General features: G+C 33.0%; 1 protein-coding gene and 1 pseudogene across 1 annotated transcript; both read right to left on the reverse strand.

The window, feature by feature from the left end:
• Positions 1 to 987: 987 nt before the first annotated feature.
• LOC128171289 (uncharacterized) lies at positions 988 to 18,845 on the reverse strand. The gene is made up of 29 exons (XM_052837060.1): positions 18,748 to 18,845; positions 18,328 to 18,419; positions 18,117 to 18,194; positions 16,902 to 16,985; positions 16,328 to 16,433; positions 15,569 to 15,689; positions 14,362 to 14,434; positions 13,397 to 13,591; positions 12,537 to 12,657; positions 12,203 to 12,328; positions 11,264 to 11,358; positions 10,808 to 10,929; positions 9,374 to 9,519; positions 8,668 to 8,784; positions 8,430 to 8,524; positions 7,951 to 8,083; positions 7,483 to 7,667; positions 7,023 to 7,095; positions 6,259 to 6,375; positions 5,662 to 5,769; positions 5,385 to 5,492; positions 4,890 to 4,997; positions 4,466 to 4,573; positions 4,057 to 4,164; positions 3,761 to 3,861; positions 3,444 to 3,570; positions 2,778 to 2,950; positions 2,296 to 2,386; positions 988 to 1,218 (listed from the first exon to the last, which is right to left on the reverse strand). Exons 1-29 carry the CDS (start codon positions 18,824 to 18,826, stop codon positions 1,109 to 1,111), a joined length of 3,300 nt encoding a protein of 1,099 aa, XP_052693020.1. The 5' UTR covers positions 18,827 to 18,845; the 3' UTR covers positions 988 to 1,108.
• Positions 18,846 to 21,079: 2,234 nt separating this feature from the next.
• On the reverse strand, positions 21,080 to 22,813 carry LOC128171281 (uncharacterized; annotated as a pseudogene).
• Positions 22,814 to 23,674: the final 861 nt, after the last annotated feature.

The raw sequence follows: 23,674 nt of genomic DNA on the forward strand, positions 1-23,674 counted from the left end.
ATAGTATAAGAGGTCTTGAATTCAATAGTTATTAATAAAGCACTTTATATAGCTAAGAATAAAGTAATCGAATTTGATTTGTAGTATTTAACTTAAACAAAAATCTCAGCGACTCTGAATGACTTTGTTGCGCAATGAAACGGTTATGGATAATAAAACTATATGCATTTTTATGCGGATAATTTTAAACTTTAAATGCACTGTCAATATTTGAATTTTTCATTGGCATTTATTAATGATTCAAAAACACGAATGATTATAGACCCTCAATCCTGATCAAAACAGGTACTTCAAACGTCTTTAATTCCACGAATTTTCATGATTTTCTGTATTAGCCCCTTACATGGTACTATGTTTTCCAGAACGTTTGACTTTACTCTCATGTACTCCCTCAAATCTTAATAAAAGCATAATAATACATATAGCAACGTTCATTTTCCAAATAACAAAGATATTGTTTAAAAGTAGAAATCTAAAAACAATAACCTGTATTTCTTGTGTGTTTAGTTTTATGAATGGCATCGAATAAATTTCTTACACTGTATTTTTGATGTACAAATCAAAATTAAGATATCTTATTTACACATGTACATATCAGATTCTATGAATTACCCATAGTCCTTAGTGTTTATTATTTATTACTATACTTTCTATGTACATGTAATCAACAAACTATGTACATGTAATCAACAAAAGTCACGTGATCAACGTCTTGTCGCCCCTTGCAGTAGAGAACTATTAGTTTATGGCAAAAACAAAAAGTATATGGCATTTTCAAGGCAAATCTAGTGGTTAATTTGATGTCAACCCAACTTCCATAAAATTATTACACAGGAACCGAGTTTTTCAAAGTTATAATAAAGGAAACAGATGTTTTTGTAAACATGTTCTATTTGATAATTACATGGTGGATAAATTGTCCTGGACTGAACATTAGCCATACAGTTCCTTATATGAAATGTATCAAAAAACATAAATAAAGCAATATACAGTTTGTGTAATATCTGATTTTATTTGTTGTTTTTTTTTTATTGAAATTATGAGTCCACTAAATCAAATAAGAATACACGTTAAATAAAGATTAAATACATCGCTTTATGATATCATATTACGACTTGTTTTGGCGGAAAGGGTCTACCACAGGTTTTATTATGTTCACAGGGCCTTTGCCTTTCCCATTAGCTGATTTGTCATCATTGTTGTCAGACGTTGTGGGACCTTTGAAAACAAGGATGTTTTGTTAGAATATTCTCATTCATTAACCACGTTCAAATCAGAGTATACCAACGCTCAGGAAAAGATGGAAGATACTAAATAGGGTAATATGTTACAAATACGCTATATACACGTTTGTGTTGTATGTAAAAGCTGAGCATAACGGGTAAAATAATTGGAAAATCATTAAGAATTACATTCGTCTAAACAATATTTAAAAAAAAAAAACATGAGGAGTATAGCGTGTAAAACCATATATATTAATGTTCCTTGTGTCAAGGGGCATCAAACGGTATGTAGGTCATGGGCCCCAGGGTGGTCATGACCCCCTTCGAACAGGAAGTGCACGAATATCTCGAAAACGGTTGAGATCCCCACCCCTTAACCATATATATTCTTGATCCTTAAAGGGCATCAAAAAGTATGTAGGTAATGGGCCTCAGGGTTAAATTTGATTTTTAAAAACCGTAATGCACATCTATGGAACAGTTCCTATGATATCCTAAGATCCATTTACGTGCATCTGTGATAAAGTTTTAATATCAATATTTATTTGTTAGAACATTATAATTTTCTCAGTTGATACAATTAATTAATGGACAAATTGTTGCTCAGATTTGATTGTGTACATATGGTAGATTTTGAAAACCAACAACGATAACTGTATGTGACATATTTTTTATAAAGAAAACAACCCAACAAACTGTTATTGTTTAGAAAATTTTAACGTTTATCTTTTTAATTGAGTTTTCGTGAATTTTGTGTTCATTCATTCAATTTAAACGAATGTTAACTGACCTACAATATTTAATGAGAAATTGTTTTTATTCAACACGGATTCACGTATTTTGAACTTGTAATTGCAGCAGCGAAAACAAAACATGCCATTTAAGGACTACATACAGGAGATTATTTGTCCAATTTGTTTTTGTTTTTTCATTCTATTAGAATACGTCTTGTTTGGGCGAATAATTAAAGGCGAGGCAAAACTGTTCGCAAGTGCAGAGGAATAAACAATTACACTGGGTGAAATCAAAACCTTTAAACAGGATAAGAAACCAGTGAAATATACAGTCTTACAAGGTGATGATGTCAGTTGAATGTCGTCGACAGCAATGTCTCCTCTCTGGTTTCTGATGTTGCTACCTCCCCTTACCGTTTCTATGATAATCTAGGAATTACAAATAAGCAGAACTAATCAATCATTTGTTTTAAGAAATCACAGGATGCAATTTTTGGGCATTATTTATAAATGTTGTATGTTGTAATACTTCATTTGATAACTTACTTTCTTTTGAGACGTTAATATTACACAAGGCTAATAAAACTGTAAAACTCGACTTTAAAGACCATGCGTAGGAAAAGAAAGACATTTCTTTTTACTTATGGTGTATCGGATAATTAGATTTGATTATCAAAGAAATAAAAAACGAATAAAAATCACCTGTTATGATTTCACGATAAGAAACAAATAGGGATCTTCGGTATTTTGTTTTTTGTTTTTTTGTTTTTTTTTTGGGGGGGGGGGACTACTAGTTATGATTGGATGAACATAACAGTACCTTTGTTGAGGTCGAAAGATTCAATTCCTTAGCGTACAAAAACCAGTTTTTGGATTGTTTCCCTTTAAACTTTTGTTGAATTATCGTCTCGTAACCGTCTTTTGTTAAAATACTCAGCGAACCAACATGGGATCCTTTCATGTTAATGGCTAGACTGAGACAATAGGTTCCAGCTTAAACAAAATCATATGAATTTCAGAACATTTACATTTAGAGCACAACTGTTTGAATCATGTTTAAGATATTTTTACATGACGCGTTCGGTAGACATTTCGCACAGTCAAAGAATATAAATTCGCAAAAAATAGTACAAATAAAAAAAATGTATTCAATATATTAGAGACCAAAATGTTTTCTTCTAGTTTTAAGTGTCAGAAAGTGCAACCTTTTCTTGGTTTGAGAAAAAAATATTACTTTTTGTGATAAAAAAAAATAACATGTCTGTCAATTAAATACAAGAATTATTGTAATTGATGAACGTGAAGAACTTAAGATTCCTTTATTAATGCAAAATCTTTTTTTACCCCGAGAAATTCACCGGAACAAAAACAAATGTTTCGTAAATTTGTAATGGGGAGTGTGTAACTGTTTTATTCTTTCAAAAGTACTCTTTACTGAATAAATGTAGAAATAATTATGATGATCATTACATATGTTCTTATTTACCATTAAAATTAACATTACTCTCCAAACTGGCGACGTCGCCAGGGAAATGATTGGACGCCTCTGCGTATTTGAAGTAGCTTCCGTTGTACGCAGAGTCAGGTCCTGTTCTTTCCGTTAAAGTACTTCCCTGGAAATCAAATTATTACTTAACATCAAATTAATTTTATTAATATATATTTTTTTGCAGGATGGGTCTTTAATCCTGCTGTAATTTTAGAGAAATTTGTATTGCACTGATTGCAATATGACATTGTTATCATTTGATGAGTAAAACAACCAATATATTATTTGGAATTGTATACTGTGCAGTTTTATACCATTTCTCGAGTAAAGTCGAAATCGTCATCAGTACTTTCAACAAGGAAACAGTTCTCTTCAATTTCCGTCTCAAAGTCGCATTTGTATGTGACAAACGTTTCTGCAATTATAATATTCTCCAAGAAAATGTATTAGGAAGTTAGGAATTTATCTCTAGTTTCTATATGTATATCTTTAAATGCCACCCCACGTAGGAATTATGCATTCGTTGAAAATGATAATATGTAAATTGTAAACAAGACAGAGTACAAATCATACATTGTAATCAAACGTAGCATTAACATTGATAACATACGTGAATCACACATCTCCCCTTCCCATCCTTCGTCACAATTACATTGTGTCTGTGTCTCTAGCAGTGCCTCGCATTGTCCGTTGTTGCAGTTTGTATTCGAACATGGATCTAATAGAAACATCGAAAAAACATTAGAATCAACTCTTGAATAGTAGTGTCATCAGTTTTGTCTGTAGAAAGATTATTTTCTACAAACAGGTTAGGTTTTCACACAATAATTTATAAACATGTTTGATAAAATTAGCTATGCATAAACACTCTTTTACACTTTAGTAAGCAGTTAAACCAATTTCCTATGACATTACCTTGACCAACTTGTTTTGGCTTTATTAGTTAATTTAAGTAGCATGGATTCTTTGATTTATAGTTTGTTTTAAAAGTTTCTTTTTGTTGTGTAATAAAAACGTACCAATGTTGCAGGATGTACCAAACCATCCTTCATCACAAATACAATGGGTATGATTTTCCGACAAAATTTCACAGCTTCCTTGGTTACAAATCACATTTGCGCACGGATCTACAAACAGGATAATAGTCCGTAAATTAAATTAAAATTAGATGCGTCTTTATCTACACTTATTTATTACTCAATTTACAGGCAAGTAAATTAACATTTTTTTGTAAATCCTTTTTTTTTCGGGGGGGGGGGTTAAAAAAATGATACTTTTTACTTTTTTAAACCACCATTGTAAAATCATGCCATTTTTTTCTATTTTTAATCGTGCGCTCAACATATTGAAATGCATAAGATAATATTCTATATTTAAAACCGATGTGGATTTCATTGACTATTGAATAGCGATCAACTAACTCAATTATTAATCAATACATACCGACATCACAGAACTCTCCAAACCAGCCAGGGGTACAGTTACACCGCGTCTCTGTTTCTGATACAACTTCACAGCTCCCCTGGTTACAGTTAACAACTTCACAGGCATCTAAAAAAGAATCACATTACAATTACAAATTCACATAAAAAATCTCTTCAATATACGCGATTAAGTTTTGTATTATCTGCAGTTGCATATATTCATGAACTATAATAGTAATATAAAAAAATCAAGAACAGGTTTTTAAGAAGGCTTGATGGGCAACAAATTAGCCATCAGCCATCATATCGTAAATTTTAAGATATGATTTAAAGAGCACTATATATTTATTTAGTAAAACAAACTCCCTTAATTCAACCTTTTCAATTTTTCGCATTTTTGTTTATTCATATATTTAGTTCTTCTTCAAAAGGAGATCAATAGAGTCTACAAAATGGCCACGACCATCGAGCCATCTTAAATTCAAAATGTCATCTGTGTTTGATTCATACTTACGAAGGGTACACAGTTCCCCAAACCACCCTTCTTCACAGTTGCACTTGGTCTGATTTTCTGACAAACCTTCACAACTTCCATGTTTACAAGTCGTATTTTCGCATGGATCTACATCGAAGAAAATGCATTATTTACTGAAAGACACCAGACAACCATAACATTTTTTTTGGTATTTTGACAAGCACTTTTTTAAGGAAAGACAGAGATTTGTAATGCAGAGAAGCAAAAATCGTCTTTATCAAAAAAATATTGAATCATTTTTTTTCTCGGAACTTACCGACATCACAAAACTCTCCGAACCACCCCGTGCTGCAATTACATTGTGTCTGAGATTCTGATACAACTTCACAGATCCCCTGGTTACAATCTACACTTGCACAAAGATCTACAAAATATAAAAGAAAACATTTTTGTAAGTCTCAGTAGGAGTGAAAATCTGCGTTGCTTGTCTTCTGCTAAATGTTGAATAATATATTTCTGTTTATAAAAGTTAAAGGGTGCATATTAAATATGAGTAAAGTTTAATGAATAAAAAACTCTTTAGGAGATAACATCGTAGAAACTTTCCATAAAGACATTTTGGCTAATGCCACTTTTAGTGCTTTTTCCTGTAATACTGTTAACTATCTTTTATTCGCGCAAGAAAAAAAATTGCGAGGTTAGCAAAAACCTCCTTGTCGAAAATAGTTTTCACAGCAAATTAATCCTAGCCGTACGTTTGTTAATTACTGCATGAACTCGTCTTAGGCTGGGTAGCGAACATTAATCGTCGCGAACCAGTTTATTGGAAGTTAATTACAAAATAAACGCGCTGCAAATTAAAAATTTTATTTATTATAATTAATCTTTTTCAGTAAAAATAAATGCAACATACCGTTTTGACAAAACTCCCCAGTGAATCCTAAGGGACACTTGCATCGAGAAGCAGAGTCGACAATGAGTTCACAGATTCCGCCATTTTGACAAACATTACCACAGGGATCAACTTTGTCTATAAAAACAACACAACACATATTTAAGTGACTTAGAAAAAGCTAGGCAAACATTTACACATTGCCATGAAATTCTGTATACATGCCATATTATAGTAAATTATATTTGGTTCATATTCTAAATTAATTAAGCAAAAACTGCAAAAAAAACAATACATATCAAACTGGATAAAAGCACATGGTGTTATTAAGCTATAATTATTTATTACAAAATGGCAATCGAAGTTACATCAGCATTTGTTGCCGGATTCTGACACAAGAAAAAGTTCACAGTTATTTAAAGCAATATGAGCTGCATTTTTTAGAATATTATTTTGCTGCTAAAACCTGCTAGTATGATAAGTCTGCTTGTAAATTAAATTCATATTATAAATAAGATTTAAAAGAATCACTAATTTTCGTCAGAAGAATGATTTTTCTTCTAAGGAATATATCACAGAACAATTTTTGTACAGGGCGACAATAATTCACTTTTGCTTCAATAAAGGCTTCTTTACTACTTTTCCAATAAAAATATGGCTAAAAGAATTTTAAAAACCATGATATTTTTGTCATTTTAGTAAAAAATAAAATTTTCGTAAAAAAAAATTTCAGCATGAAAATTGCAGCTCATGTTGCTTTAAAACCAATGCTACATGAAACTTACTACACAGATTTGGAGTAATCCGTATGTTATCAACAATCAGGTGTTGAAAGCCGTACACTCCCTCAAACTCAATCTGCAAAATAGTAATATATTAAACAAAATGAATATTTATATTACACCTCCTATCTTTTTATATATAAAATCAAACTATTGTAACTGATTTTACAATATAGAACACCATTTCTCAATACGCTGCTAAAACAAACGTTATCAATAGTATATAGTTGGTATACACTCGATTCAATGCGCAAATATAATGTCATATCATCTCTTATGATTTAATCTGTATCTCGTCTTTGATTTATCAGTATTTTTAACCAACTAAAAATATAACTCTATCTGTGTTTGAACTCCAAAGATACTGGCGCTTTTATGTGTTGAAGTTGAATTTTATGCTTAGTTATATGTTGTACAACACAACCAATTTCTTTCACTTATATCAAGTTATACGTATGCATACTTTCATATTATCGACGGCAGGAAGGTCAACTTCCCCAGTGGTCCAGTCGTTGCCAGTATTTTCATCGAACACAACACTCGAAGTTCCAGAGTCACTGAAAACTCGAACCGTCAAAGTGGTTGGGTATGCATCTCCCACATTGTTGTCAGCTATTGCGTAATCAAACCGGAGACATCGGCTGGCCCCTAAGTAACAAAATAAATGAAAAGAAAAGAAAACCTCTTTAAGGAAATGTTTCCATTAGTACAATACCTTAAGTTATCAAAGTTAATTTGACACCCCAAAACAAATTATGGAACATAGTAATAATCCAAATTTAAAAAATAGATAGTCAATTACATTACAAATACGAAAGTGAATCTCTAACCAAACTAGTCATACAAGATTTTTCAGCAGTATGCCTAAAGCAATCACATACCTATTGAAATAAATGATAATGTTAAAACAAATATGTAATCTTATATTTACTTTCAAATAATGCTGACGTCTCCAGCTTTGCTCTGTAAGTATAGTAAAATGCCGTTGCAAAGAGGTTATTGCGTAGTGTAGCCATCAGGTCACCATCGGATGCAGTTTTTGTGAAGCCGTTCAAGTTTGAGTACTACAAAAAGAAAAAAAAATACCCATTACAAAGGCAGCGTCCTTTTATCCCAGTTTACCATAATTATAAAAAGCACAAATTTTAAAACACCTGACATCAGGCTACCTACGGTTATTGCATCTACTTCATTTTTTTTTCAAACACTAAGGGTGTATTCGTTTGGTTAATTAGAGAGCTGCAAGAGTAATCCTAATTTGCTTGTTTGCAGTCATCGAGATCTCCGGTGGAATTCCATTGTCTACTTTAAAAATAGCAGGTAGACGCTGGAGATATTCTAGACCAGTTCTGGAGGTAGCAAACGAATACATCATATGTCACTATCCTAGTCTTTGCAATAGAAACAAACCTTGTTTGTAGACCATTGGAAATCGACACCTGTTGAGCTATGTGTCATCAGCGTGGTAAAATCGTCTTCAAAGCTGTCTGTCACCGTGGCAGTAGCTGTATCAGACAATACAATGACCTTGTCAGCAAGTACAATGTTACATTAGGACACATGCGAACTGACAACTCTCTTAATCTACAAAAACTAATAATACAAATATCATTTGAATTTATAGCACTATCATTGACCTATTACATACCCGCGACTGTATCACAGTTAGTACCAGAATACCCTTCAGTACAGACACAGGTGTACTCGTCAGTAGTGGCGCCATCTACACACGTAGCGGGGTATTTACAAGGGAGGATACTGCATGCTACAAAAACGATAAGCACATCTAAAAAAACAAATATTGATAAACAAATGTACAAAACATTATTAGAGATAAACAAATAGACTTAAAAACAGTTGTATTACAAAAAGACAGAGGTATAAAGTAAACATAATTTGAATTCAATCACATCATAAAAGATTATACTTATAACCAAACTGTTATAGATTCGGAGAAAAAAAAACGACGAAAACACGTGGTAAGTTAATGAGCAACTATCGATCATATTTCAACATAGAGTTTTAGCGTCCTAATGAGACGTTCTTATTAATGATTTTTCTTTCCGATTTATTGTTCATCATTTTTCTGTATATTACGACAGTTATTAACTAAATATCAAGAATTTCAAAAAGTAGGTACGTTTAGTGCTTAACAAATAAAAAAATCTTTAAATCCTGGTTTTTTCCAAATCTATAACATGCACGTCTTAAAACTCGTTTAAAGCAAAGAACACTGCATTAGATTTTGGATGAGTTTTCATAACCGGTAATCCAAAACGCTAAAACGGTTGTAAATAAGTATATCTCAGAGAAGACACCCATTCACACAATGATCAGTATAAATGTGATTTTACCGGATGGCTCTGCTGTGACTGTCATGGAGAATCCCTTCCCAGGAGTCACTGCACTGTACTGCTCACTGTCAAAGCGGACCACCATCATATTGGTAGGACCCAGGTTCTTCTTTGTGAAGATCGCACCACCAGAGTCACCACATATTCTGATACATGGAGAAAAAAAATCATCTGATATCCCAACAACTACAAAGACATCTTAGATTCTGACACATGTGTGTGCATATATAATTCGTCAAGTCAACGGGCATGCTTTGTCATTAGTTTAAGCTTAAACAAAAAGTAAAAGGCATAAACAAGTCACAATATGATATTGTTACATGTTTGTCAGGACTTTTCATTTTAAGGTGACTATTAGAATAATCAGCCTATGATGCTTAACGAGGCCGGGTCTAATTTGTTCTGCCCTAGATTTTTGGATGAAACTTTTTACATGAATTTCTACTGATATAATTATTATTTTAAGATTAAAAAATAAAACATTTACCACACCGTTTGTTTAGGGGGTCATCTCAAAGTGTGTTTATCGTTAACATAGGACCCTATGGGATTTTGCTTGAAATGTATCAATTTTGCATATTTTTTACATTTCTTCAAAACTTCTGCCCTAGGGATTTCTTTTTCTGTTCTACATATTAATAAAAGTTATTGCTTAAAGGCATCTAATGGTCAAATAAAAAAAACCTTTTACCTCCTGGTTTGTTCCAGGGGTCTTATCAAAGTTGATTTTTGTATGCCCAATTTCCCAGATTCGTCAGATAATGGCTATTTTTTATTTGACAAAAGCGGAAAAGGTGATCTAAATAGTATTATTAAAACATTCAGACATATTTAAGTAATAAAAAAATATATAACATCACATATTAAGGGTCATTGATATAAAATACATGGTTACTGTCTGAAATATATGAATTTAGCTATATTTAGGCCGGTTAAGAAAACGTGACAGAAGGCTAGGTTTGCTGAACCCTCTTCACGTTTTCGACCCGAGCCCAAATACAGCTAATACTTCGAGACATTTATGTTTATTCCACAATATAACATTATTTTTACGCATCAAACGAGATATTTTCAACAATTTTCGCTGAATATCTGCAGTTGAAACTATCACGCCATGGCGTCAACCAAGCAAAAAGATGACGTCACAATACAAATGAAACGCTGCGTGAAAGCGTGCGTACTCGTTCTGTACTCGGCCTCGTTAAATGTTCAGAAAAGATGGTGTGACGTCATAGATTCAAGTTCAGTGGCAGCGGGAATTTCAAATTAAGAAATCTACATCTTTACATATTTTCAAAAGAAAATACGATGAACAATCAATAAAAGTAAAATTAATTAAGTTATCGATTGGTTCCGTTATGCTACATATGCATGATTTCCTTTCCCTTTCCGTTTTTTCTCACATCTCATTATGAATGTACAATGAATTCTTACAATTTGCCTTCCGTCCCGGACAGATAGTCCCTGATCTCTATGTAGTGGTAACAGTTGTCCTGGTCACTGGTTGGCAGATCGAGGCTATCGACTTCGACCTTGATCTTCGTTTTTTCAGGTCCCTGTCCAAATATAATACACTGAATTTCAGAAGAGGGCGTCACAGAAGATGATAGAAGATGGCTAATATAGTAGTCATTTCAATTAACGAAATTCCATGTTGGATAAGATGTATATTTAAGTTTGTGTCATATCTTTCAAAATGTTGACAATTTATATGGCATCCTATGTTAATTTGAACGTGGATATTCATTCTTTTAAAAAAAAAAGGGCGAACAAACCCGAAGGCAATTTGGAAGCAAGTGTCCTACTTATCTTCAATTGTCAAATTCATGTTTTAATATCTAATAGTAAAACACAGTCCATTATAAATAGCTACAGCTGTAAAACACTTACCTTAATCAACCATGTGCAGGAAAGGTTGATTTGATACCCGAACATTTCGATTTTGTCTTTTGATCCAACAGTCAAATTTACTAAGCCTCCGCATTCTGCAATTAGATACAAGGGGGAAATATAACAAAAATATACCTGTTCTACATGCATGCACATGCGTTTTGTATAACCTGTCCAACAAGATACATTGCGGGTTAAAGACATGCATACGAGTTCTCAATCAACCCTTTTTATTCTAAGGAAATGTGACAAAAAGGCTGATACATAAAATGATCATGAACCTCGACAATTCGGGCAACTGAACAGTGGTTGCAAGTTAATAAAGAGGTAAAATACGCTGCTGGTTAAGTTTGCGCTTTATATGTTCAAACAGCACGCGTAGGTATTATATCTAAATATGCGTTTGTGTTGTTTACCACTCCAAAGTTTTGTTACATTGTACCTTACACGTGTATGTATTTTACGCGGTTCCAAGCTTCCATGTACCGAGTAACTCGTATACATTTCTCCCAAGCGTAAATAGCCACTTGCAAAATATATCAAAGGTGACTGATAGGCATTCAGTTACCTTTACTTCATTTTTCTATGATCTGCATTTAAGAATAATTAGATCACTTCACTTTTATATATTAGTTATTATCAATTACGAGTAACTAATCTATATTAAATGTATTATTAATCATTAATACAAGTACAGTAAAACACGTTTCTAATAAACTGCCAGGGACAGGCGATTTGACTTGAAGTCGTTGTAAGCGTATTTCGTAATAGCCATCAAATGCAAGTTAACAACATGTAATAAAGCCATGGGGAATGAGAATCATTTTGCTCTAAGTGTCAATTCATTATAAGCGTGTTCGCCAAAACCTGTTTTACTGTAATTAGTCATGAGTAATATGGGATTGTAATATAGGCAGGTTAGCTAAAGATCACACATACCAGGACTAGTATCCAGCTCTGTACAGTCCGGTCCTGTCAGTCCCTCCACACACTCACAGCTACACACACCATTGATCTGTTTCACAAAGCCTCCGTTTTGACAAATTGGGGCATCTTTACAGTCATCTTAAAACAATACACCAAATACTTAGAAAAAAAGACTTTAATTCGATCTGGTTTTTTTTCTATTGCTCAGATTAAATACAACGTAATTATGAGACATATCTATGATTATACATAATTATGTAACTGACGTATTTTATTGTTTATTGTTTTCAACGATTATCATAATGGTTTCTGGACTCAACAGTATTAGATTATGACAAGTACACACCAGCACACTTGTAGAACGCGTTCAATTCCGCTTTATCATAGAAGGAGAGATCTGTCTGCTGTATCTGGGTCAGATATTCCAAATCTGGGTCATTGACATACATGTATGTTGTGGATCCGTACTACAATACAATAATCAATATTTATTTAATTATTATATTTTTTTATATCTGACGTCATTCATTAAGTCTAGAATGTATTGATTTTCTTCAGGTCGATTTTTTTGTTCGCCCAAATCATATAAAATCTCTTACATCCAATCCATCATCATATCATTATCAGAGAGAAAAAAAAATCTTCCTGCAATGTATGAAGTGCATTTCAGTTGTGAACAACGTCAACCATGATCTCTACATGTACATTTTGAGTTTCAATTTTTTTTTCAAATGACTCATGGTTAATCCATAAGGATTTTAAAAGACAGGTTTATAAAGATGACTGGTTACATGTAACATAGCTATACATCTATAGAGAGTTGTCTTGTGAACTAAGCTATGTATAAAAAAAATGTCAAGAGCTAAACATGGCTAGAGAGGTGTCTTAATATAGAGCCAAACAACTCGATAAATTTGACTGGTAAACAGAGCTATTATTACATATCTAGAATGCTGACTTGTTAACATAGCTATACATGTCAAATAAGTTACCAGCGTTATACAAGTCTAGAAAGTAAACTTGTTAACAGAGTAATACACGTCTAGAAAGTTTTCCTGTTAATAGAGCTATACAACCCTAGATAGTTGTCAAAAACTACAAATGTCTAAAACGTTGTCATGTTAACAGAGCTAGCTTACTTATAAATCTTTAATTTAAGACAACCTTTTTAGTTGACTAAATGACAACGTTCTATCCTGTATCTACCGTCAATCCATACTGTAGGACAGAGCTAAGGTCGTACTCCCTGGCGTTGTATAGGGAATATCCTTGGTAGTTCAGCTCGTTCCCGCTGGACACCGCGGCCCAGTTAAACGAGAGGAGTTGATTCCGATCTTGTGCTCTGGATTGTTCGTGCATAGTTCCTGCGGCGTGTAGCATCTCGTGTAGAGATATGTCGATCTAAACAGGCATATGAATATTTGTGTTGGTTACAAATTATTCAAAACAGATAATGACATTGTATATATAAGTGTACATGTTTACTGGAATACACTTCAAGATTTACAGATCAATATGTTAGACTGCTATTGTTCAATTTTCATAAGCGTTGTATTCGATGGTTACATAAAAAAATTGCAGGAAAACTGCAATCCGTTAAATTGCCCTTTAATAAAAAAAATGTGGTAAAGAGCTGTTTTGAATTGATTCAAACTAGATCATTGTGATTAAGACATGTATTTTATGCAATTAACAACAGAGAAATTGTCATATGAATAAATTCAATAATAGTTTCAAGTTGCGCATGATTGTGTAAACAAAAATCATTCACACCTCTATGCATTTTCTAGACATTCAGGGATGGGATTTAAAGGGGAAAAAGACTGAATCAATTTACTGAACATAAAACTTTTTCAAATTTGATTATTTTCTTGTAAACATGAAATGGATTAAAATATTTCTTACAAGTAGTATTTATTGATACATATATTCATCGTTTTTGTATTCAACTTATTTTCTCATGCTATTATAAAAAGCTTCCGTCGTCTGAGATAGGTAAAATTTATCAAAATTCCTAATGTGAGCGAAATTGCCCGTGGGTTTATTGAAGAAATTATACGGCTAGAGGTAGCTAGCGCATAACGGCTATTTTTGCGTTTTGCTATCTTTTTCAAATTTGTACGAGTCATTCGTAAAGTGTAATCATTAATACTGTAGTTATAAACACTCACATAGATACAACCACTCTCGTACATCCAAAGCGTCTGTTGACTCCAACCAAGATGTCCAACGTACGATGCACATCTAAGTTACATAATTATGTACAATAACGATTCAAGATAGACTATAAATCATATATTTCTGAAACATTCTTAACTTTACATGAAAAATAAATAATTTTACAGCCTCTGATTGCTTTTTGCAAATAGTTTTTGTTTATAAACTTTATTCTCGTTTTTGCGCAATGTTACAATTTTTATCAAGTTGTTCCCTTCTGTTAAAGCTATACACGCTATAATTTGCGTCAATTTTGAATAAAGGGGAAAATGTTTGTGTTTGATTACTAATAAAAGTTACCTTTACGCTGTTAATTATAATGCTCAATTCGATCACGTAACAAATATATCAAATATTAAACAATAAAAAATATTTATTTTCCTGCCAGGAAAGTAATGCCTCCTCGTGAATATCAATCTATCACGTGATAGCGACAGCTAAATTTAGCCTATCATACCAAAACTGGTGAAGGGTCAACATCTTCATAATTGTGGTAGTTTCACAAAGGAAAGGATATTTTCAGTAAAGCATAAATTTGTCCGATATACGAGTGCAAACAAAAGAAAAAAATACAAGCCTGTGAGTAGATATGAACACTTCCTTTAAAAAAATGACGTAGACCTAGCTGTGTTTTTCCCCTGTGTGCTATTTATAGATCCTATAAGTGTTAATGCAGAATTAAGGGTATCGTGAATGACAAACGTATTTTACTCATTATACATGTATGTATTTCAAATTAACAACTGTTAAGCATATTAAAAATCAAGTTGGATATTTAATTAGGCAAACAATAACGACCACCTAGTTCTCCGCGGACATGCGCAATGAGGTCGGTTTGCTATATTTTCCTGGCAGGAAAATAAACAATTAAAAATCTATATCTTTGTAACGAGATGGAATTCACCCTTGTAATTTACAGATTAAGGATAACTTTTATCAGTAGACAAACACATGCGTTTTCACTGTGATTCAAAATTGACGTAAATTATAGCGTGTATAGCTTTAAGATTTCAGGATATTTCATTAAAGATTTTTACCATTCTGACTGAAATCAGCATTCACAAAATATAATGCATAATAATGCATATAATGCATACATGCAATGAAAAAGTTGTTTCAATTTTTTTTTTTTTTAAATTTTTCTATTCTTTTTTATCTTACCTAGCCTCGTTTCCGACTACTCTGATGTATTCGGTCTCTGTAGTTCTGGGAATCCACTGGAGACAACCCGCCTCGTTAAATCGATCGACCGCCGTTGAAAATATTGACTTGATATTAGTAGCTAGAAAGATGAAGGATAATATTCATCAAAAACTGAATTTATTGTTAGAATGAATATAAGAATTCCTACGAATATATAAAACTTGTTTTCAGTCAACAAGAGCAGAGCTTTGTTGCCGCGAATATTTTTTGCTGCGAACAAGCTTTGTCGTAGAAATGTGATGACAACATGGTTGAGAATAAAATCTTGATCGCCACAAAAAAAATCCCAACAAATCCGATTATACCCGATGAATCGCTTGATAAAAAGAGTCTGGAATAAAGTATTTGTTTGTATCATGCTAAATTAAGGATGGTTCCATGTATTAAGCTTAGTCGCATGAGCGGTGTTATTTTTTGTAAAATACATTTCGGAGTAAACGTTGGGAACCACGTTGGGTATAACGCATGTATTTCGTTTCGACACTTACTGCTACTGGCTTTGAATATCTGACAAATTGATGAGATAAACATGTATTTTCAACATTTGTAATTGATAATCAATTAATCAAAAGGATTTAAAACAAGTCCTTTCAACTTATGAATATTTTTTTTTTATGAAAGATCGTTACTAACACATAAGTCAAAAAGCAATCGGTCTATTAGATTAACGATTACCTTAACATAAAACAAAGATTTTTTTGACGATATGAAACTTACCATTTGTATAAGTCGTTGTATCGATTTCGTAAGGGATCGTCCTATTCGGCCATTTGACGCCCTCCTCGGAAACGAAGACTCTCTTCATTCGGTTTGGAGGTGCTTTCTGTTGATAAGAAAATGTGTCATTTGTGAAAATAAAATGGCTTATTCCCTATTCACATTACAACAATTAAAATCTAAATAGTATAGTAAAATTAATACAAATGAAATTGGGCAATAATATTATAATTTTAATATGATTTAAATGTGACCAAGTTATTTGTAGACCCTATTAACACGTTTAAAAGCTTTACATGTACGTGCATTAGCCAACTAATTCATGATAAGTTCAAAAAATTGAAATTTCATTTCCTGTTCGGTTTCTCATTGATCGTGTATGAATTAAAGTGTTGGTGTTTCAATCAATTTCTTATAGTATATTACATGTAACACAAATGATATAAATTCAACAATATTGCGTAATGACTTCGATAGTTTGATATTATAGATTGCATGCTCGCAAATATGCATACGGTTTCTTATTTTAGCTTTTAATGGATGCGCGTGCCCCTATGTTATATATAAATCTTACCGCATCGTGCTGTGGTCTTGGCGGATGTCTATCAAGTTTATTTGCCTCTTTAGATTTTTTGGGTTTCTTGTTGATATTCTTTGGCTGTAAAATGTAATTATAAAAAAATCTTTTTATACGCAATATACTGTGGAATGAATAAAATTCGTGGAGACGAATATTCGTGGATTACATCATTCGGATGCACCTAACTGTACAATCATGTTTTTTTTAACTTTTCAGTATAGAATAAGATAAATGCATTTCATAACCGAAAATTCGAATCATTACGTTATTGAATTTATTATGTGTACTCCGAAAAAATATGAATAAAAAAGTATACTTCTCATGTTATAAATATCTTTTTTCCTTTTTTTTGGGGGGGGGGGGGGGTGGGGAGAGGGGTGTTAATATGTAAATAGTGTTATATTTATGTAATAATTGGTAGTAAATTAACCGAATTATTTATATTGTACTAATATGCGACAAATGCAATGTTCACCTTTGAAAAGAACTAGTTGGTGAAGAATTGATAGATAAAATAAAAAGAAGGATTCATTTTTTTCTTTACAAAACTTCAATATCACCTATTTCCTCATAAAGAAAAAGCGGTCGGGAGGATATAATTACTACTTTCTTCCTAATATCATTTTGTGTTTTTCATATACAGGATTTTGTTAAGGATACGGGCCGGAAACTGGTTTGGTAGTGAAAGAAACAACTGATGCAGGGTCGATTGGTCAAACAATAGTTCAGTCGGAAGTCTGTTTAACGAAAACTCATAAAACATTGCTCTTTTTGTTTTCAGAATGCACAGTTTCCGCTATATATCGGCAAGCACTACATCTGTTGCACTGCACTTTTAACGGAGAGTTTCGATTGAACGATATATTGAAATACATGCAGTTTAACAGATTTATGCCTCACAAAGTGATTATTTTAACTATTGACGGATATCAAACATGCATGTATAAATGATAATAATAAATAAAATTGTCGATTATATTATTTTTAATGCAGTTGAGAATGTCAATGCATTGAAAAAAATATTATTTTCATTCTTTTCCCGATTAAAATTGCAAAACAAAAAGAGACTTACAATTTTATGAAAAAATCGATACATTAAATACATTGATACAATGATTTATAAGATATAAACAGATTATGGTCAAATTTGTTAAATTTAAAAGCTGCATGGAATATATCGAATAGTAAATTTATGAAATAAACAATCACCTTGGTCTTTTTCCCGGCCTTGTACACAAATGTTCTTTCGGCGTATTCTTCCTCTAGTGAATTCTCGTCCAAAAGAGGCTGACATAGATGTAAAGTTTATGTACATATTTTGAGCAATTGCATTATCCTGACGTGTTTAAGGACATTTGTTTCATATGAGAGAGAGAGAGAGAGAGAGAGAGAGAGACCCCTGAAATGATGAATTTTTTACCTTATCAAGTTCCTGCGGATCGAACTTCCCCTTCCCCTTTTTACCCTTTGGCGCTCTTTTGTAACGGGGACTGTTGTGCAAAACGTCTTGCCCTGTAACACGTTATCGAAATTATGGTTTTTAGCATACGTTATGACACGTACATCATCACAACAATGACGACTCATTTTTGTTGTCATCTGTTGTTTTTGAAAAATTTGGAAATCCGTTTATTGAATTTGTTAAGTCTTTTAAGATATATAGCTTGACTTGCTTCAATTATTAATAAAGTAGTCAGATTGTTTATTGGTCTTTCCACTAAGAAAAAAAACCATAAAATGTCCTAAAGACTTTTTTAAAAATCTCATCAATAAGCATTAAAAAAAATAATAAAACATATACAGTTTCATTACTCTAAGGGAAAAATACTGTATGACTTACCGTTGACGGATTTCGATAAGCACAGTGGTACGATATAAAAGGAAAAACATAGCACAACAAGTAAACCAAACGGTTGCATTTTGCCACAAAACGATTATCAAGGTCAAAAGATGATCACCAGGGCTTATATACGCATCATTTGACGTCATGCTCTTCTTGAATGGCCTCCCTTGTAAATGTATATTCATCTGAACCTGGTAAATGATGCTAAAGGAGTATTATTTGAGGAAAAGAAATTTACCAATTAGATCTACTTTTATTATTTTTTTTTCTTGACGGATTGTTTAGCCACGAACTACCGTATATCAGAGTTTTTTCGCGTGTCACATAATTTATGAAAATGAAGAAAATGTGTAACTTTTATATTTGCGTCAGAAATTTTTTGCGAATTACAAACGTATTTTTAGCAAACAATACCGGTTATAATTTCTGGGTATTGAATGTTTTGCAATAAAAATGGGATTAGGAGAAAAGGAACAATTAAATAATCGTGAAAATTACCGGATATACGGTATTTTCAAGTAGAGAAATTCTCAATAAATCTTAAAGTTGAACGTGAATGTTTTCCTATATTTTCACTAAAGCTCTTCTTCATATAAAGGTTTGTATAGTCTAAAAATAGCCATGACCACCCACCCCTCTTAAAAAATAATTTCATTTAATTTCAAATTGTGGGATATTTAACGGCGACTTTTCAAGTTACATGTATATCAGTTTTACGAATTTATTATCATTACTTAAAAATAGACACATATATAGTGAAGTGCTCAATTATTTGAAAGATATTTTTGAAATAACATCTGTAATGTTTACAATGTGCAACGTTTTTGTGCAATGCCCTCATCCTCAATTCTCGACTACGGTATCCTCATTATATCAAGTACATGTAATAATCATTCGAATATTCATTTTTTAACCAGCTGGCAGTTCAATAAAAAAGAACGGCTTTATTCAAGCAGTGGCATGGGTTTTAGTCATAATATTAGTGTCACTATGGACACTATTAACAAAACAAAAGCAAGCACGTATTATCTTATACACACCGCGTCAAAATAAGATTTTTTAAGGTACCTCATACACATATACTTATACCTTTTAAGGCACTACGACACAAGATTGCGATTTAAATGTTTTATTAAACTGTTTATATCGTTCGTTTTGGTTGTATATCGTCGTAGCTCAGTAATTAAAGTATTGGGCTTCTGAACCGCAAATCATGAGTTCGAATCCGCCTGGGCTTTTGTTCACGTTAAAGGGACATGGTCAACATTTTGGTCAGGTTTTATTTTTCTGTTTTTATTATTTACAATGCTTTAGGAATGTATTTTTAATGGTCAAATGAAATTTGGGTGCCTGCCGATGAGTTTTAAGCAAGATACAGGGCTCAAAACTCTTCGTCATGTAAACAAGGTTCGTGCCCTTTTTTGTTTACATACGTTCACTATACCAGTAAAAATCTTTTTCAAGCTGATTTGTCTATCTTCTTACTCATTTTAAGCATAAATAAACAGTTCCTAACGATTAACGCATGCATTTGAAGTGTAAAACTGAAATTTTCACTTCAACATTCAAAATGTAAACAAACGCATTGTTTACATAACTAAGAGTTTCAAGCTCAGTAACTCGCTTATAACTCAACAAATGACGCTCAAATTTTGGTTGCCTGTTAGAAATGCCTTACTGAAGTATTGTAAACGTTAAAATCGAAAAAAAATATTTTTTTTTACCAAATATGTGACTATGTCCCTTAAACTGAATTAAATTTTTGAAAATGTACTCTTTCATCCAAAATTGCACACTTTTTTGCCTATTAGACTTAAATACTTCTTATCAATTATGATATCTATAAAAATCAAGTAATTTTCTGCTAATTTGAGAAAATATTTTACGGTGTAGTGGGCCACTGTACATGTAAATCCTTATCTGCGCCATGAAGGCGCATAGGACCAGTGCTTATCTCCAATTTCCGTGGTGCTAAGCAGATGCTAGTCATAGACTACCTCTGTATGGGACACAAGTCCATCGCAGGTTAACCCCCAGCAGAAGCCGGTACCTAATTTCAGCTGGGTGGACTGAGAAAATGCAGATAAAGTGCATTGTCTAAGTGCACAACACACAACATCAAGTAACCACAGCGGGGTGTGAACCATAGACCTTTAGGTAACTGGCCTAACGCCCATAACCACCGAGCCATGTCCACACCGTGTCATACCAAACCCATAATATTAGTTCATCCCCGGCAAATGATTGGTCAGTTCGCTTATTTTTTATATTGTTTATTTCTCAAAATATGATATTTGAATTCATCAAGATCAAGTGTTCCCAGCTTGGTTTTAATATATAAAGTGCAGCAATCGAGAGTTTGACATAAAAGACAGAATTCAAATGTATCATGCACAATCAAGCTAATTTAGGGGAACTGCTTTAACATCAGCTCAACTTATGTAACTCCTTTTTATTATATTGCCTTCAATCCATTAATTAGCCAAACATACTAGATATTTTATTGAGAACAAACAACACATGAAATATAATGGTTGTTAACGTAAGGTGGACACGGTAGACTTCCACACCTTGCGCGAACTGGATACAGTGTTCTTCCATTATCATCATGGCTTCTTGTCCCTTCGAAGAATTCTGGATTTTCATCAAGGCATATATAATCCGAGGCGTACTCCCCTTCCCAAGCCCCTAACAACATTCCAGTGTATTCTTTGACCCATCCAATGGGACAGTTTCGTTTTGCGGGAATCATCAACGTTGTTGACCTTTGAACTTGACACACAGCGCATGGCGAATCGTCGTCTTCTGCTATATGGCGGTAGTTAAATTCGTATTCTGCGCCCCATATATTTGAAAAGTAACCACCGTGGATAGATATGGGAAAGTCTGACGGTGCGGGGTCTGGGTCATGTGGTAAGCACAGTGTGTTTACACCACTTCCTTTCTCGCTGTAGATTTTACCAGCTATAAGTCCTGTAGGGAAAAACAAAATATCTGTGAGTCAATTGTTTGTTGACCCTCCCCCCTCCCCTGCTCTGATGAGAATATTCTTATTAAACAAAGCCGTTATTGGACAGGGATTGGACGCCTGATTGATACAAACATATATGTCACCATATGGCATACCTAAATAAATAGTATATTAAAATTTTAAGCATCTATGATTAACATATATTAAGAAAAAAAAATGCGACAGAAATATGTTACGGACGGACGGACAGACACACAAGGGAAACACAGTCTACCTCACTCTCGGAGCGGGGTTTAAAATTATTTTGTCTTTATAAAACATTTCATTTTAATCGAAATATTTGAACCAGTGGCATATCAGATGTTTTTTTTTTCATACTTACATAGTGGTTTATATGATCAGAAGATTTACCTGAGTATAACAACGTTGTTCCGTTTACTTGTGGACATGTTTTTCTTCCCCAAATTATGTACGACGAAACAGCTGGATGAAAAAAATATGCAATGAAATAATGACTACAATGGATAACATAGTGACATATTCGAAACAGACAGTATCTTGAAACAAAGATTGTCGATTAAGCTAAGCTTCTATCACTGCATGCATTGATATGTTTCTCTATAAAAAGGTAAGATTATTTAACGCATGAATAAATAATTTAAAACAAGACTATATTAAACACAAGGTTGTGCGCGGGGTAGAGATAATAATTAAAATTAAATTAATAGTGATACATTGAACTAAACATTTTGGTTGTAAAATTAATTCTGATTAATCAGATGATGTAATAATTAATTAATTTACATACCAGGAACACCATTATGCCGTAAATTCGCCAGTTCATCTTCAAGTCGCGTCAATTTCGATTTTAAAGCAGCGTTTTCCGAAACTGCACTGTTCTGTGAACTTTCTAATTGCTGAACCTACGATCTTAGAGCGTGTAGTTCATTTTGCAATGATTGTACCACATCTGGATCAGTCAACAGTAGTCTTTTCTCAGACGCATCGAGACGCCAGAATGATAGTAACAATATAATAAAAGTCGAAGACGTACTAAACAACAGCGATTGCATTGTGACTCTTCTTGACGGGACATATATATATAATAGACACGTGAAAGGTCTTTATCAAGACGAGAAATGTGGGTCATTTTTTACACTTTGTGAACTTGGATTCTTATCAAAATAATTTAGGAGGACGACTTGGGTTTTTATTACACACTACTCTGCAAAGCACAGTAAAATGCAAACAATATCTACTAAAGACAAAGCAGAAAGTACCGAGGGACACGTTTCAGAGTAATACCGATTTTTTTTCAAAAATGTATCAATGTGTGGTTACGCTATCGTTGCCATTATTCATTCAAATTAATAAACGACAAACGCGATAGTTAATTAACAGTTATATTTTAATTCAATCCTGTTATTATTTTACACAATGAAACGATAGTGATATCCGTTACAATAAAAGTTTGAGTTTTCTTCCTTTTGCCGCAACCTAACGTGACCGAGAATTTATTACCACGTGGAACTTTAACTGTAAACGTATTCCTGGAGTATTGCATAAGCATGTATGTCCCCTGCCGGCACCCCCTCCCCCAATATTTTAAGAACAATTGTCATTTCACATGCTACATGCATATTGGTGTTGTAAAAAATCGGTTATATTTTTTTTTATATAAGGAAAACCCGATTCGTAATGAAGATCTGTGGCACCGGAGTGGGGGGAGGGGGAGGGGGCAGAGTTTGGGGTCCATCTTCACGTAAGTAGTTAAGTTAAAATAAACGTACATGTTACAATAAATGACAATGTCCCCTCCCGCATTAGAATTAGAGGTTTGTCGAAAATGCTTGTATTGTAGAAAAGCAGATTACTATTAAGAAAATTAAGGTATTGAATAAAAAGCTTCACAGCAGTTCCAATATCACTCCAAAAAACGTGATGTTTCAACAC

The sequence above is a fragment of the Crassostrea angulata genome, chromosome 2 (genome assembly GCF_025612915.1).
Source record: "Crassostrea angulata isolate pt1a10 chromosome 2, ASM2561291v2, whole genome shotgun sequence".
In the NCBI taxonomy this organism is placed as follows: Eukaryota; Metazoa; Mollusca; class Bivalvia; order Ostreida; family Ostreidae; genus Magallana; species Magallana angulata.

Bases quoted from the DNA above. Each gene is read 5' to 3' on its own strand.
- LOC128171289 (XM_052837060.1), bottom strand. From the start codon at position 18,826: ATGCAACCGTTTGGTTTACTTGTTGTGCTATGTTTTTCCTTTTATATC. The intron at 18,195-18,327 runs GTAAAAAATTCA...CATCTATGTCAG, and splicing joins ATCCGCAGGAACTTGATAAG to CCTCTTTTGGACGAGAATTC. The intron at 16,434-16,901 runs GTAAGATTTATA...TCTTATCAACAG, and splicing joins CAAGACCACAGCACGATGCG to AAAGCACCTCCAAACCGAAT.